Below are 16247 nucleotides of genomic sequence, written 5' to 3'. Positions count from 1 at the left end.
TATAGACAAGCATTAGGAATGCTAGCGTCACGCAGCTCAAAACCTAACAAGGTAAATAAATGACTGATAAACCGACTTTAACCTGACAGTGATCAACAATGTAGCCACAGCAATCAGGCATCACTTTATTTTTCCTTTAATGCGAAGGTTGTTCCCAGCCATTCCATGCTTTAACTGTAGCCTATTTTTAATGTAGGCAACCTATAACCAGAACATTAACTAACCTGCATGAGCATCTATTAGGTTACATAAATGTGACCCCAGCCGATAATTGGACACATTGAGACAATTACTGTACAATATGCACACAGAGAGTGCGCGTATTTCCCACATCTGAGTGTTTCATCACTACAATGACGTGGGCAACATCTGAACACATAATACATGACACTCACAGAGGAAGCAGGGTAACACCTCCACCCACATTTCGGAAATCCATAAATAACTAAAAACACGTTAAATATAAAAATAGAATTGTTTTCATATAGTAGGCTATATGCTCCAAAACATGTGTTGTTGATGTAACGTGGAAGGTTTTTCAAAATAGAAAGAAACGAATGAGGATTATCAACAATTATATAGGCCTATTTACTGAATACATTCAGCTTCCATTGATTTGAAAAAGGACATATAATGCGACACCCCAACGACACTAAACGGAATATATTTGCCTGATCAGATTGCAAATGATAGTAATGAGTCAAAGAGTGAGAAAGAGTGTCCATTCTTAATCATATCTAGAACTGATTCCCTGGTAGACTTCGAGAATATTCTAGGTCGAAAGAGGGTCTTATAACAGAATTCCTCATCACTATAAAAGGTGCGTACTCATTTGAGTTGCTGATGATGCGCAGTGACGTTGCACATGGGCTGTGGGTTGCATATAAGAGCGCGTGCACGATTTTGCCTCATACTCCACAATAGAATTGCAAATCTGATAGAATCCGAATGATACGGAGCCAAGAAGGAACATGGAGGTGAACACTAGCGAGAAGATTTACCCTTCCGTTGATGGCACCGCCAAAACGTTCAGCTCTTGTGCCGGGCATCACCAATTACGCATGAATGACAAGAAAACGATTCAACTCCCAAGTGTTTCAGGTGTAAGCTGTAGTTCGCCACAAATCTTCTTGCAGTATAAATCCTCCAACGTGTCCAAATCAAGCATGAACGTTATCAAGACAGTCAAGGCGCAGTGGCGAAATCAAGAAAAGAAGAAAGTTGTCATATCCTCCAGCACTGGCAATCGACAGTCGTCATCTCATCCATTCTACACTAAGTCCGTTGATCCAGTAGCGTTGGTACAGCATGACCAAACATCCTCTACTCCACCGAAAGAAATGCTCCATACCAAGCCAAAGAACTGCCGACGAGTTGTGGTGCTAGGCGCACCAAAAGTAGGCAAAACAAATATTGTACAGCGTTTCCTGCACAACGAATTTGAAGAGAAATACCAGCCAACAACTGAAGATTTCCACAGGAAGCTATACCACATTCGAGGGGAAACCTACCAGATTGACATTCTGGACGCAGCAATGGAGAGAGAGTTTCCAGCCAAAAGAAGGCTATCCATACTGACAGGTATGAGTTATTTGCCTTGCCACAATCTAACGAATGTAGGCTACATTAAATGTAACAATGTAATTGTTAACGGATTGCCTCCTTTTTTCAACAGGCGATATATTTCTCCTTGTCTTTAGTGTGGATGACAAAGCGTCGTTCAAGGAGGCCTGTGCACTGCGTCAAGAGATCATAGATGCTAAAACTAAGCTTATGAAGTTGAAAGATATTGCCAAAACGCAAATTGTAATATGCGGCAACAAAGTGGACTTAGAAAGAGAAAGGGTTGTCCACCGGTCCGAAATATGCAACGCTTTCCTTGAGGAGGCTGCTGTTTTCGAGGCTTCAGCTAAAGATGGCACGGGACTGGAAGAGATGTTCGGAGCTCTTGCAAAGTTAGGTGGACTACCCACCGAGACCCGTCCGTCACAGCACCAAACAATATCCATCGGTACATATCAGGAGTTGAGCACTGGCCGACGAGACAGAAGAGGGAGTCGTGTGCGCGACTTCGACAGACCTTGTGGCGCGGTATATTTGGCTACTCGCCCCAGTTACAGCAGTGATCTGCAGAATGTTCTTGGGCAAAGCTCAACGAAACGGAGCAAAGCTATGGAGAAGTGTCATATTCAATGAATAATGAAATTTCTCAGTAAACATATTGTAGTAATACAATACATATTATGTATGGAGTTATACTCTATGGCATCTGGCTGGACCAGAGCAATTTTATTGTAAATATTGTATTTTAAATCAATTAAGTAACTATTATTATTGCCTTCTTCAGTGTGTATTATTTGTCTCCTCACTTCGTTGAATAGGCATTTGTTTATTGGTTCAGCAAACACGGTAACTAAACAGATAACTAAAATCATGTATGGCCAGGATAATGTGTGGGTGGTGTGCTGGCGCTTTCAACAAACTGATGTTGGAACAAATGTGTAAAGATAGCCTTCAGCTCCAGACTGCCGTCATATGCTTGAAGAAGACTGATTGTTCACATTGCGGGGGAAATTGAAGGAGTTAAGATTTGCATATGTTAATTCCTATTAGTAGATTCATTTTACATTACCTATTTCTATCTTATAATATCCATTGTTATTTTCATTTTCAATTTACACTATACCGACTAACATTGACTCGTTTGCAGTCTTGTATGTGTATTGCCTTGTCACCATGTCTTCCCCATGTCCTGTGCTAAGACCAGGACGAAAGCTGTCAGGATCATGTATGATAAGCTGTACATACACGACATGATATACCAGGACTGCGCTATTGTATTTAGCAGTTAAGATTTTTCTGTATACCAGATTTGGTGTCTTATCTGTTTTACAATAAAAATGAGCTCTCAGACTTTGCAACAAAACATACATTGTGTCTAATTAGGCAATTATTAGTGTCTGGTGTTGCTATTTCCTCCTCTTAGCTTACAACTTTGTTCATGAATATATTCAATTAAAGCCATCCAAGATATTGTGAGCAACAAATGGCCATTGGCCTAAATTACTATAATTTGAAGTATGAATAATCAGATTTTTATTTTATTTCCAAGTTTTCACACACAAAGAATTTGTTTAGTCTGATGATACAATCAAAATACTAGTCTAAGGACAAAAACAGGTAAGCACAAGTGACAAATTGATGGTGTAGAAGCGCACCATAATTGGCTTTGGCTATACTTCAGTTCCCACATGAAGTACATCCTCTCAGGCTATGTCAGGTCAGGGCCACAGGGTGATGATACACAAGAAGAAGACACACAGGGTGATGGTACAAAGGAAGCAGACACACAGGGTGATGGGGGTGGGTAGGGTTGGGTTCTTTTTGAAGTCCACTTCCATCCTCATTGTCTTTGAGCTGTTTTGCCTGCACAAGGACACCAGATGGTCAATCTCCCACTTGTAGGCAGACTCATCCTCACCAGAGATGAGCCCAATGAGGGTGATGTCATTTGCAAACTTCAAAGATGATTGACCGATGGCTGGAGGTGCAGCTCTTTGTATACAGGGAGAAGAGTAGAGGGGACAGGAAACAACCTTGAAGGGAATAAGTGCCGATGGTATGGGAGTTCAAAATATGACTCATTTCAAAATATCAAGAACCTTGATAGCCGACTAAAGCTTTTGGATATTGCCAGACAAAGAAGGTATAGCACTCACACAAGGCTCCACTCTGCATAGTAACAACGTTTTCCTCTTTTTCAGTCAAAGTAGCTGTTACAAATAGATTGCTCTCATTAGTTTAGGGAGATGATGCGAAACTCCATTGTAGGGCTATAATGAACAGTGGAGGAGGCCACTCCATTCACCAAGATATGGAGATTAGATTACAGACTGAAGCAGGTGGCAGGCAATGAGATCGTATTTGAGTACACTGGAAATACAAACAGACAAGCAGAGTGTTTATTTGCAGTCTATTACGGGGAAGAAAGAGCAACAGAATATACAAGATGTGGACCCCATCCTCGAGACCTTCCCGTAAATATCCTTTAAGGTTTGCGTATATCCATAAGATCTAACCTGCTTAGGCTTCACAATGTCTCTATCGCCCAGGCTTGGAGGTCGTTTCTCCTCTCCATCCACCCTTGTTGTCCTTGGACACCCTTTCCTTAGCTCTGGGTAATGTGTGTCTCCAGCTCGAGCAGAAGGGTTGGCAACATACTGTCCAGTAGACCCAGGCCCTGCCAAGTACACTGGAGACCCCTAGGAGGAGAAGGAGATACATCAGGGATAGAAAGCCAATTGGTCATGAGACTCAGTTAGGAGTTCCACCTTCTGTGATTGGCAAGAACTAAATGTGTCCCTTTGTCACCTGTCGTCCAGGATAAGCAGACCTCGTCGTTGAAACTCTTGTACTTCCTTGGACGTTTCAAAGATTTGGTGAAAATCGGCTGCAGGACTGAACAACTGCCAATGCTGTCACATGAAGAAAAACGGCGATTACGACGTTCAATCTCAACATCAGATGTTGCCCAATCCAGATTCGAAGATGTGGCGTGGATGATTCACCTTGTGATTAATGCCCTCATTCAGACGCAGTCCCATCACCAACACCTCCTCCAATCTGCAAATGCACACCGACAATGATGCAGGAACTCACAAGATGGGCACAAAAGAACAAAAGATAACAGCGACCCACGCCATCTGTCATGGCAGGCCTGTCGGGTGAGGGCTTTGGATCACAAGCCCAGTGTGAAAACCATGACCCATTAGAGAAGCTCACAGTGCCAGATGGTTGAGCCCGATCCGGCGGCGGGTTCCGTGGCCCTTCTGCTGGACTTCTCGGATCCACACATCGGGCTCCAGGGTCTGCGTCCGAGCCTCCCTGAGAATACCCCCCTCCGCGCAAGGAACAAAGCGCCCATGTGCACCTAGGAGGGAAATCGAAGCCCACACTGATCACTGACAGCAAATGAGTAAATTCAACTCAGTGGCTAAGAGTGTTAGGAAATGCATTGGATTTTCACCATGGCTCACCTGGGCCTATCCCAATGTACTGATGTCCTTTCCAGTAGTTCATATTATGCAAGCTGACCGCATCCTATAATTAATGCACAAAATAAAATGCATGCATTTTATTTAAAGATCTTCCACGTCAGCTAAGAGCTTGCAAAACATGTACGACAGCCTTATCAAATTGACTGTGTACTTTATACAGATAACTTACACGTCTTGCAAAGTTTGACACCTCATATTGCAGGTATCCTCTCTCATGAAGGATTCTCCTGGCAGATTTGTACATGTCAGCTGTGACATCATCAGTTGGCACACTCAGTTCCCCCAGCTGGACCTGCTTAAAGAGCTGTGTGCCTCTCTCCAGGGTCAGCTGGTACAGAGACACGTGGTCATCACACAGGGACAGTAACTCCTCCAGCTCCCTTTCCCAGGATTCAACACTTTGATTGGGACGACCAAACATGACATCCACAGACACTCTACCAGGACACAGCCTCTGGGCCTCTGCAACCGTCTGCCGAGCATGCTGGGAGTTATGGTCTCTCCCCAGGACTTTCAAGTCATTGTCCTGCAGAGACTGTTGAAGAGAGAGTTTTATATATCACTTACAATTGATAACAATGATTATCGAAGAGCAGTGGTGGGATACGTTGACAATTGACTCTTGACTTTCTTCATGAAGGCCAATCATAGGCTGCCGTCGCTAAAGGTCACATCAGACTAACAGATGATGGAAAATGCTACTAACCTGTACTCCGATGGAAAAGCGGTTGACCCCAGCAAGCAGGAAGTCCTCCAGTCTGGACTTCCCCATTGGGGTGGGATTCACCTCCAGTGTGACCTCAGCCTTGTCTGAGAGACCAGCGTGCCTGGAAACCGTCTCCAGGACAGCCGCTACGGTTGAAGGGTGGGCCAGGCTGGGAGTCCCCCCTCCAAAAAACACAGAGGTTATGCTGTAAAATATGAGGTGTTGACATCAAAAGGTGAGGAGGCTGGAATTGCAGACTGTACTGCAAGCAAGATCAAGAGATTGCAGGTTCTGTATGTGGCGTGGAAAAAAGGATCTGCTCTGCTCAAATGACTACATGACATCACATACCAGGAAACTCCACTGAGCCTTAAAAGTGTCTCCGTTTCCCGTTGCAAGCAGTCTGACATGACAGCATTATTATCAGACCGATGGATGTACTTGTTGAAGTTGCAGTAGGAGCATCGCCTCAGACAGTAGGGCCACTGTGGGAAAACATAGGACTTTAACCGAAGCCCTCGGGTATTCAGTCTGATTTGGAGAACGCTTCACTCACAACTTCTCAGAGCCCATTTACATGCAACAGGCTGTTTACTCACGTGCACATAAAGTGAAGCCTCTTTTGACATTGGTGGAGCTAGTTTGGACACCGCGCAACTCTCTTCACCCCCTACTACAGAGAAACATCGACACACGCAGGGAGTGGGTACACGCGCTGCGGCTGTGAGCAATTTCAGCATCACTCCGTTCGCCCTTGTGCATCAGCAGTCTCTGAAGTAAATAGCTCGAACGTCCAAGCATTTACATTTCGATCAATCTTGAGATAGCCCAAATTGCCCTTGGAGAGCAATCTACATAGGCTACTCAAGTCAAAGTAATCCGCGCTGGTGAGATCTTTATTTTTGAATGAGCTGACAGCGCTTTGACAATTAGCTATTCGAATAACTCGTAAGGGCTACAATGTAACTCATTCACTGCCTATTACGCTGTGTCAGAGACTCAAGTAGCCTACGTAAATGTCACACGGTTGTGACAACAGTACAGGAAGAAGACACGTCTATTTCCTTTCAGTTTTATATTGTGACCAGACGGTGGTACTGTTTCTCTAGGCAACATTTTGAAGAGGCTGGCAGCTAAACTGTAACTAGACATTCTCTGCTGTAACCAAGCAGTAGGCTACAAACCACGGAAATTAAAACAATTATAGGAACAAAATCCAACGACTGGTGGTTAAATGTTTCTTACAAAAGTTAAGTGTCAGGGCTTTTTGCACGCCAGAATTTATTAACCTTTGGCTTGAACAGATTTGTCAGGGGTCATAAGGACACAAATAGTACACTATGTTCACGTCTACCTTTTTTTTATTTCGAGATTACACAGTAATCTACAGTAACACCGAAACTGTGGTCTATATTTAGAATGTTTTCGTGTCTCTTGTCCCGCAGAGAACCAAGCTGACATAATGAGCTATTGATCGTCCTGATCCAAGCCATCACACTGTCTAGTACGGTGACACGACTTACAACTATTAAACTTAAACGACCTTTTGGGTATTTATATATATTTATCATAAAATTATGATTAAAACATACAGCCTAGCATTAGGACATCGATGAACAGTAGATTTTGGCCTTCTTTTTTTGCTATTGAAATCGACTTGTCATTTAAATCTTCTTAAAAGTGATTTATGTTTATAGCTGTACAAAAACAATGCAAATATAACATTTTGCTTGTTTGATTTTAGAAATAGCATTATTATTGCTCACATGTTACGGGGTCAATTCATGTTTATCATGAACTGAACTAAATGCTGCAGCAGCTTTCTGCCCTCTGGGTATTTTCCACCTAGTATGAAAACTGTTATCCAATCAGCAGAGACAAAGAGGCAGGGTTCTATTTGGTGTGTCCAAAACTGTCTTTGGATGAGAGATCCAGTAGCGATCACAGAGGCTGAACATCGTAGAAAATCCTGGAGTGAATTTTTATCTTCATCAGATGGACAGAAGGCAATGTGAGTCATTCACTATATTGTTGACCATTGTAATGTAAGCTACAATGAAAATGTACATTTGTGTTATATGGGGTTATCTCTTCCGAACAGCATCCAGTGATATGGAGTTGAGGGTTCTGGTGATTGGTAGCAGTGGACCATCCCAGTTCGACCTCACGAACGCAATATTGGGCAGGGAGGAGTTCTCCAAGGACGTCAACATCATCCCAGGGAGCAGGAAGAACCATGGAAACCTGGCTGGGAGGCGCGTCGCCGTGGTCAACGGACCTAACCTGTACAACAAAGACCTCTCTCACGCCAAGATGAAAGAGGAGTTAAACAGGTCCAAGTGTTTGACCGCCCCTGGGCCGCACGCCCTGCTCTTTTCCTTTGACTTGGATGAGATCTCCCCGAATGACATCAAAACCTCCCTGCTGGTGGTGAAGAAGTACGGGCTGGACTCCCTGAACTACAGCATGGTGCTCTTAGCCTACGAGGGAAGTCTGGACGGAGCGGCTTTGGAAGCCTGCGTGCTGAGGCCCGACAGGCCTCTCAAAGCGCTGATTGACCAGTGCGGGGGACGCTACCACATCTTCAACAAGAACTGGCGCGACCGCAGCAGGGACCGAGAGCTGCTGCAGAAGATCGAGAGGATGCTCGCCGCCATGGGGGGGCGCTGCTACACCAGCCGCGCCTATCAGAAGGCGGAGGGGAAGGTGAGGAAGGAGGAGAAGAAGCTGCAGAAGAAGAGAGCCGCTGAAACGGAGAGCGCGTGGAAAGAGCTGGAGCAGCAGTACGGGGGGGAGGAGCTGCACTGGCAGATGGACGCCTATAACGCCAGCGTCGAGGCGGAGATCAGGGCCAAGGCGGAGATGGACAACGGCTGGCTTAGGACTTCGCTGGCCGTAGGGGTGGGGCTAGGCTTTGCGGCAGGGGCGGTCATGGGGATGGTGGTGGGGGCCGTGGAGGGGCCTGCCGGCATTGCAGTGGGCGGAGCCGTTGGTGGAGCAGTGGGGGCAGCGGCGGGAGGAGCTGCCCAGGTGGCCGTGGAGCATCTGGAGGACAGGGTGGGAACCCATGCCAACCTCTTCAACTTCAACTCTGTCTTCATCAACCGCTTCTTCCGAGCCCCCCGACTATGACCTGTTTTTGCTGTGCATCATCCCCTGGTGTTGGATCAATATGTACAGACTCGACAAAATGCACTGAACTAGTTTCTGAGTTTGTGGTAGTATTCCTTCTGACTGAAATTCATCCCTAGAAAAAAAAATGTTATGGCTAAAAACTGTATATTCAATAGAGACATAGCTTGTTCGAATAAATGTGTCCAAATAAATGTTGTCTTAAAAGCTAATCTATTTGCTGCCATTGTTATTGTTTCACTTATGTAACTTGACCAAAACTGACATCCAAACCTCCGGCAGCAGTTGTACTTTACACACAGAGGGCAGGTAAGCACTGCCAAGGGACTTTCAGGGAGGAGTCGTAACTCAGACTGCTGTTGTCTCAAAGCACAGCCTACTCACCAACAGCACAGCTGAACACAAATAACCTGAACCCGTTCGGCTCACAGCTACCTAGAAACTTGACACAGAAACACAGACGCTGTGCGACAGACTGCCGCTGACCCAAGACAGGAACCAGTGGTCAGGTAAGAAGAACCCTATAGGCCACTGTACATCCAGAAACTATTACTCAGAATAAAAGACTGTGCTTTGAGAATTGACAACTTTTAATAGTAATCAGTCATTTCAGGTAAACACATCAATTTAAAGGGTTAGAACAGATTATAATTTGACAATGATTGCACCTAGAACTTATAGAACTTAGAGTTTGAAAATGTTCCTTGTAACATGATTTTAAAGAACTCTTTTGTTGCTGATACGATTGGTTCCTTGATCTTTAATGACGTAACTGAAACTTTGGTGCAACCTGTTCTACAACATACTTTTCATCCAATCATTTTATCCGACAACCACACCCACCCACCCACTTACACACACGCAGGCGCACACACACACACACACGCACACACACACAGATAAATTCTGTCTTGAACTAGCTGATCATGACTTTGACCAAACTTCAGGTATTTTACATTCTTTTGTCCAGGGAAATTGAATAAGATGGAATGTTTCTCTGCTTGCTGTAGCGATGTCAACAAGGACACCGCATTCTTCTATAGACAGTCTGAATGCTGGCAACACCTCACTTCGTGTCTTTCAGGAAATTGCATTCCTTGACTCTAGCCTTTCACTAACTAACTGATCTGTGGAAGGTCGGCTTTAATTGAAAAAAAAGCTTGTTCTTATGCAACATTTTTTGTTCCACAAACGTTCATAACAGCCCCCGAAACACACCTTTCACTCACGTCATGATTGTTTTCCAAAGCAACTGATATCCTTGAGAAAACTAAATACCACTGATACATAAAAACTTCAGCTAAAAGCCTCCCACAGGTGTTGCAGTACGGTTACTTACTCTTGTCACTCAAAAATGTTCTTGCCAGACAATAACACGACTGTGAGACCTTAACAGCACATGCTGCTGATTCCAGAGCATGGCGTCTACCATCAGTCTCCTCTCTGAGAAGCACTTCCTGTGCGCTCTGTGTAAGAAGATCTTCAGCAACCCGGTGACCATCCCATGTGGACACAGCTTCTGTAGGGCCTGTCTCTGCCACTACTGGAGCCGCCAGCATTGTGACTATTGTCCCCTCTGTAAGAGAGTGTACCAGGCCAAACCCGACCTGAGTGTCAATCGCATCCTGGCCGATGTCTGTGACAACTACAGGAAGGCTAGACCAGAGAAACCCTTGGCTGAAGAGATGGTACTGTGACCCATCTTCTGCGTTTTAACGTTTATGCAAACACGATCACCACTGATATCTAATTTGTTTGTTGTTTCCTGGTTGGTTTGAACTGCTTGTGTGTATCCGTCTTGCTTACATACAGGTGGTTGATGTAGACCAGATGATACAGGAGAGGCTGGAGAAAGTAGAGAGACTCAAACACTCCTTGCAGCTCTTGAAAGTAAGTCCAACATGTTTCGCAAACGTGGAGTGACCGATTTCTTGTTTTCTCCGATAACGTTTTCAACGAGATGAATGGGTGACCCTCTTATTTGTTCAATCAGAATTCATGTTTAAGAGAGGTGCGAGAAAGTCAGAGGGCGTTTTCGGCCTTGGTGAGCTTCATGGAAAAGAGCCACAAAGCAGTTGTGACGTCCATCGAGGAAAGACAGACGGAGGAAGAGAAGAGGGTTGAGACAATGGTGGAGGATCTGGAGCGGGAAATCGAGGAGCTGATGAACAAAAGCACAGAGCAGAAGTCTCTGGATGCTGATGAACCATGTGTAGACAAGAAGTGTGGTACATTAGTGAGTATTTGGAAAACAATACGCAGACAATCGTATTGGGAACTAGGATGTCTGCCGACATGCATACTTATGAATGAAGAGACAAGAAACTGCTTCTTACCTATTTGTTTGTGCTTTAGAGCAACACTCCCTCCATCTGCTGCTCTGAGCTGAAGGATTGGTCCAAGGTTACCATAGAAACTGACCTTTGTGTGGGGGTCACCAGAGGAGCGATGTCAGACGTGATGGTCAAGATAAAGGCAGAGGTTGACAGACTCTCCAAGGCTGGTCAGTGAGACTATACAAGTTACTGTGTATCATTTCATTATCTCCTTTTGTGGTGTGAAAGTGAAAAGTTTTCTCTGTTCCACAAATATTTTGCAGAGTTGAAGAGAATACAGAGATATGCAGGTATGTCTCTACACAAACCAGAGATTCTGTCGTTATGCTGTTGAAAATCGTTTTTAACAATGAGATACTGCCACTCACAAGTCCTCCCCTCCTCCTCTTTCACCCTAGCTGAGGTCACTCTGAATCCCAAGACTGCCCATGCGTTCCTCTTCATCTCAGAGAACCGGAAGCAGGTCAGACACACAGACAAGCGCCAGGAGGTCCCTGACCACCCCAAGAGGTTTGACCGTGTGGCCAACGTCCTGGGGCGAGAAAGCTTCACAACAGGGAGGTACTACTGGGAGGTGGAAGTGGGGGACAAGATCGATTGGACCCTGGGTGTGGCCAGACAGTCCATCAACAGGAAGGGCAAGTTCAACGTTAGCCCAGCCAATGGCTTCTGGACAGTTAGCCTGAAGAATGGGGGGCAGTACACTGCAAACACAGACCCTGTCACTCCAGTGGCTATGGAACAAAGACCCAGGAAGGTTGGGGTGTATCTGGACTACCGGGACGGCCGGGTGTCCTTCTACTGTGTTGAGACGGGTGTTTACATGTTCTCCTTCAAGGATACCTTCACAGAAAGTCTTCATCCCATTTTCTGTCCTGGTCTCTATCATGGAGGAAAAAACGCTTCCCCTCTCACAATCTCATCCAGCTGCTGTAACATTTGAACCCTCAACATACACCACTTTTGATATTATAGGTCTAGAGTAACAACTATGTTATTATTTATTGAGCAAAGCATGTAATAAATATATTTAATTTATAAATAGAGTAAGGAGCTATATTGAGTACTTTAGGCTTAAAAACGGGTTATAGAGAGTAATGGACTCTGTATTTCCTTTTATTAGAGAGACAAGTAGGGTTACATCAGGCAAGGAACAATAAAAAGCACTCAGTGACTCTTCTCACTGAACACCTTCAGTACCCATAAAATATCAGAAAAGCAAGAAGGAGGGCGGATGAAAAGAACAGAGCACATCAAGGAACAAGAGAGCAAAAGATGAAAAAGACAGAACGGGTTGTTGGGTGGATGGATGGTGGGGTGTGGGGTCAGGGGGCTGGGTGTGCTGGGGGACGAGGGGGAGAGGACAGCAGAACAGCGGGTCTTTGTGCCTGAACACCAGGCACTGGGAGACACACTCAGACACATTCACTCATTCACTCACTGGCACACGGGCGCGCACACAAGCGCGTGCTTCTGCCCACTGTCACACAAACTTGCGCTGGCATCCCAGAGGGCAGCCCTCTCTTCAGTCCTGTCCTGGGTGTTGAAGCTCGCCCCTCTGTTGAGGCTCACCTGACCTCTGATGCTCCTGTGCTAATCTGTCACCTACCTGTGGACTGAGCTGAACTGACTGGACCCTCATCACCTTGATCCAGGAACCCCTCACGGCTGATCCACAGAACTGCTGAAGCAACACTGGCTGGCGCTCAGAGGATCGCTTCACGGAGAGAATCGAAATCTTCTTGGGTAACTATCACAATATAATAAATCAACCAAAGACGGCGTAACAAAGGAAAATTCGATCTCTGTGTTGTTATCTATCAAATCTGTGGAGTAGCGACAGTGACGTAACTCGTGATTTTGTATTGCTTTATCGCGATAATCTTAACAGTGTGTCAGTGATGCTCAGTTTTGTGAATATCGTCTAAGAAAAAGCGGGTTGGACCACTCCTGATAGACATCAAAGTTGTAGCCTCATCTGTTCTCTCCCATTTTCAATTTGGAGAGAGTATTGTATTGGTAATAAATGGACATTGAGAACAGCCATAAACAGACACAGGTCGTCATGGCCCCCACTCCAGCTTCCATGAAAGCTGCTTGTGTTCAGAATCTCCTCATGTTTTTCTGTGATAATCCACTCGCCTGGCCAGGCGTAGCTCTACACCCACAGCTGTGTGAAAGGAAACCATTATCTGTGGTCTTTACTGGAATCCACTAACTCCAGGCCCCCCCAGTCTGTTTCCAAATATTTATGATAAACATAAGCACCACAAGTCTTTTGATGCCTTCATAATGCTGTGTTACTTTGCAGACTGAATACCTTAGTAGAACTACTGTACATGTGCTTCTGTTATTGTAGTCCCATTGGTCTGTTTGTATTCTGACACAAGTGAGTTCATATGGATATTATAGCTTTTTTTATGGTCCTTCTCTCAGGATACCTGTCTTTGACTTCCCCCAGTAGACTTCAACATCAACCTTGTACGAAGCAGGGAGAGGAAGATTGTGCAAGTCATTTAACGTCTGTCGCTCTGTTTGGGACTATTCTTGGGCACCCTGTGACACTCCATCACCAACCATAGCACCAGAGACGAACCCGACACAAATCCGCCAAATCCGATTGCCATGGCAACCACGGGCATGCAGTTACTGGGCCTGGTCCTGTCCATCGTGGGATGGGTGGGTGGGGCTTTGGTGTGTGCCATCCCCCTGTGGCGTGTCACTGCCTTCATCGGGAACAACATAGTGACGGCCCAGATCATCTGGGAGGGCCTGTGGATGACCTGCATTGTTCAGAGCACCGGCCAGATTCAATGTAAGGTGTACGACAGCATGCTGGCCCTGCCCAGCGACATGCAGGCGGCCCGGGGCCTCACTGTGCTCTCTGTCCTGATGTGTGGCATGGCTCTGGCTTTAGGTGTGGTGGGGGTCAAGTGCACCAAATGCATAGGCCAGAACAGCCTTAAGGCTCGCGTCGCCCGCATCGCTGGTGCCCTGTTTGCCATCGCGGGGTTCCTCTACCTTGTGCCCATCTGCTGGACTGCCCACTCCATCATCAGGGATTTCTATGACCCCCATGTGGCAGCCCCACACAAGCGAGAGCTGGGCCCTGCCCTCTACCTGGGCTGGGGGGCGTCTGCCCTCCTCCTCATTGGGGGCTCTCTGCTCTACGCCGGGTCCAGTCCTCCTGGTATACCCGGCTCACCTACCTTTAGCAGCGACAGCAGCCCCCGCAGGGCACCAGCCGCACAGGTCAAAGGTTACGTCTGAGTCCCGAAACCCACCAGTCAGTTCCAATGAAACCACCTCTGACAACTGAAAATTGAACCTATTTTTTTCTCTTGCAGTACTCCTTTTAATACTTTGATATTTAATGTTATTCATTGTTGTTTTGTCATTCAAAACGTTGTAAGAGTCTGTGGGGGGAAATGTGAAGTCTTTTGGTTATGTCAAACCTTGTGTACTCTGATAACCCTTACTTGTCTGTCAGTGTAAAACACAATAAAATCTTCGGTCTACCAATTCCAACATGGCAAACTGTGTGAATTAATCTGTTGTAGACATGAAATATAGAATCTAAAACTCACATTGTGTTTTAACAGAGAGGGATGATACGCTGCTCTGGTCATGGAAAACAAAGATATTTGCTGCCCAGCAAAGCCATGGGCGATTAATGTGGACAGCAGTGTGAGTGGTGCTGATTGGGACAGAACAACAGAACAATGGGGACATGTGTACAATTGTGTGTGTGGTGGTAGACTGTCGAAGAAAGTGTGTGAATGGTATTTTACCCAACTAGCAGTCCGCTATTTTAAATCTCCTGCCAATTCTTTCAAGACTTGGAACAATATGTGTGCTTTATAAATGTCTTGAGATGTCAAGAATCAGTTTTGTTGTATGTGTGTCAGGCATGGGGGTTTTGATTCAGGAAAAACCAGACTGTTAACAATGGTTAGCTGACATCATTGGGTTAAAGGTATCTCCTCCCCCATTTATGGGTGACAATAGCAGGCAATGTTGGTTTTCCATATGAGCTGAGGTCAACTCTCTAAACCGCTGATTCAGGACATACAATGAGAAAGCACACACTGATCCTGATTCAACTGTGTGTATTGTGCGTGTGTCTGGGTGTGTGTGTGTGTGTGTGTAAGCATGTCATGTGGGATGTCTCAAACCACAGCTAGAGAGCTTCATCTTTATTCATGAGACATACAGTAGCTGAGATCCTTCAGATTCTACTCTTCGTGCTACTGTGATCATTCTGGTTTTAGCCCCCTGGCGGCTTCTTCACAACCCTCAGGAAGCTTCTAAGGATCTCACGAAGCATGAACATCGAGAGGGCCATTACAGTCGTTAATACAGTCTCTTTAATTTTCATCAAAAAGACATCCGTAAATACATCTTGCTATCTACTGTATTGTTGCTTATACGTTGCCCTTTTCCGTGATGATGACATACTTGGCTCTCTTCCGGTCACTGTTAGACTGTAGGTCCAGGGGCTTGCGAGAGAAAAACAATGCCACTGTATAGAGCATCAGCAGCACTGCAGCAACAATGAGGCTGGTGTTCTGAGTGCCAGGTAGTGACTCATACATGACCTAAGTATACCAGTGTTGGTGGAGGAGGATGGAACACAGTAATATGAGAATATAACTGAAGAAAGAATAAGACCGGGTAAACTATTTTACTGTTTACTGATACATATCAATATCACCACATCCCTCCTGTAACAGATGATTTGCAGCAACACAGATCTTGCATTCAAGACTTGGCTTTACTTTGGACTGAGATTATTGAGTAAATAGGACAGGATTGAAGCACCAAGTTACAGGGTTTGAGATCAAATAAAAATGTATGCATTCAAGTCTGCACCATATAAGAATTAAACCTGCCTTCAACAGCAAGCATGTTTGATTGTGATCGTTTTGGCCATACTTTCTTCCAAGTGTAGGGGGCAGACCATGTATTTATCAAAAATCCTGCAATACCGGAAGTAGGAAGTAGCTATTAGCTAAC

At 45.3% G+C, this 16247-nt stretch overlaps 5 protein-coding genes across 11 annotated transcripts; 4 read left to right on the top strand and 1 right to left on the bottom strand.

Moving 5' to 3' along the window:
* The first annotated feature begins 971 nt into the window (after positions 1-971).
* rasd2a (RASD family member 2a) lies at positions 972-2196 on the top strand. Its single transcript, XM_067233459.1, has 3 exons — positions 972-1103; positions 1218-1581; positions 1676-2196. The coding sequence occupies exons 1-3, from the start codon at positions 972-974 to the stop codon at positions 2194-2196; spliced, it is 1017 nt and encodes a 338-aa protein (XP_067089560.1).
* A 912-nt stretch (positions 2197-3108) lies between these two features.
* On the bottom strand, positions 3109-6752 carry rsad1 (radical S-adenosyl methionine domain containing 1). 6 transcript variants are annotated; one of them, XR_010876408.1, is made up of 11 exons: positions 6363-6752; positions 6115-6248; positions 5764-5968; positions 5227-5592; positions 5037-5100; positions 4783-4930; positions 4569-4623; positions 4372-4475; positions 4080-4262; positions 3720-3773; positions 3109-3596 (listed from the first exon to the last, which is right to left on the bottom strand). XR_010876408.1 is itself a non-coding variant. In XM_067233157.1 (9 exons), the coding sequence occupies exons 1-9, from the start codon at positions 6501-6503 to the stop codon at positions 4169-4171; spliced, it is 1311 nt and encodes a 436-aa protein (XP_067089258.1). In that variant the 5' UTR covers positions 6504-6752; the 3' UTR covers positions 3790-4168. The 6 variants fall into 6 exon arrangements, 1 of the variants encoding a protein (XP_067089258.1); XR_010876410.1 differs by having other exon boundaries at positions 3115-3553; XR_010876407.1 differs by having other exon boundaries at positions 3115-3773.
* Positions 6753-7875: 1123 nt separating this feature from the next.
* On the top strand, positions 7876-8895 carry LOC136938056 (GTPase IMAP family member 9). The gene has a single exon (XM_067231283.1). The coding sequence runs from the start codon at positions 7876-7878 to the stop codon at positions 8893-8895; it is 1020 nt and encodes a 339-aa protein (XP_067087384.1).
* Positions 8896-9295: 400 nt separating this feature from the next.
* On the top strand, positions 9296-12174 carry btr02 (bloodthirsty-related gene family, member 2). Of its 2 annotated transcripts, none has more exons than XM_067233515.1 (7): positions 9296-9404; positions 10311-10583; positions 10708-10785; positions 10889-11131; positions 11251-11398; positions 11495-11521; positions 11630-12174. In XM_067233515.1, the coding sequence occupies exons 2-7, from the start codon at positions 10314-10316 to the stop codon at positions 12172-12174; spliced, it is 1311 nt and encodes a 436-aa protein (XP_067089616.1). In that variant the 5' UTR covers positions 9296-9404; positions 10311-10313. The 2 variants fall into 2 exon arrangements, with proteins under 2 accessions (XP_067089616.1, XP_067089617.1); XM_067233516.1 differs by having other exon boundaries at positions 9343-9404; positions 10263-10583.
* Positions 12175-13856: 1682 nt separating this feature from the next.
* cldnk (claudin k) lies at positions 13857-14759 on the top strand. The gene has a single exon (XM_067233517.1). The coding sequence runs from the start codon at positions 13857-13859 to the stop codon at positions 14499-14501; it is 645 nt and encodes a 214-aa protein (XP_067089618.1). The 3' UTR covers positions 14502-14759.
* Positions 14760-16247: the final 1488 nt, after the last annotated feature.

The sequence above is a fragment of the Osmerus mordax genome, chromosome 3 (genome assembly GCF_038355195.1).
Source record: "Osmerus mordax isolate fOsmMor3 chromosome 3, fOsmMor3.pri, whole genome shotgun sequence".
Classification (NCBI taxonomy): Eukaryota; Metazoa; Chordata; class Actinopteri; order Osmeriformes; family Osmeridae; genus Osmerus; species Osmerus mordax.
This window is presented reverse-complemented; position numbering and strand designations above follow the sequence as displayed.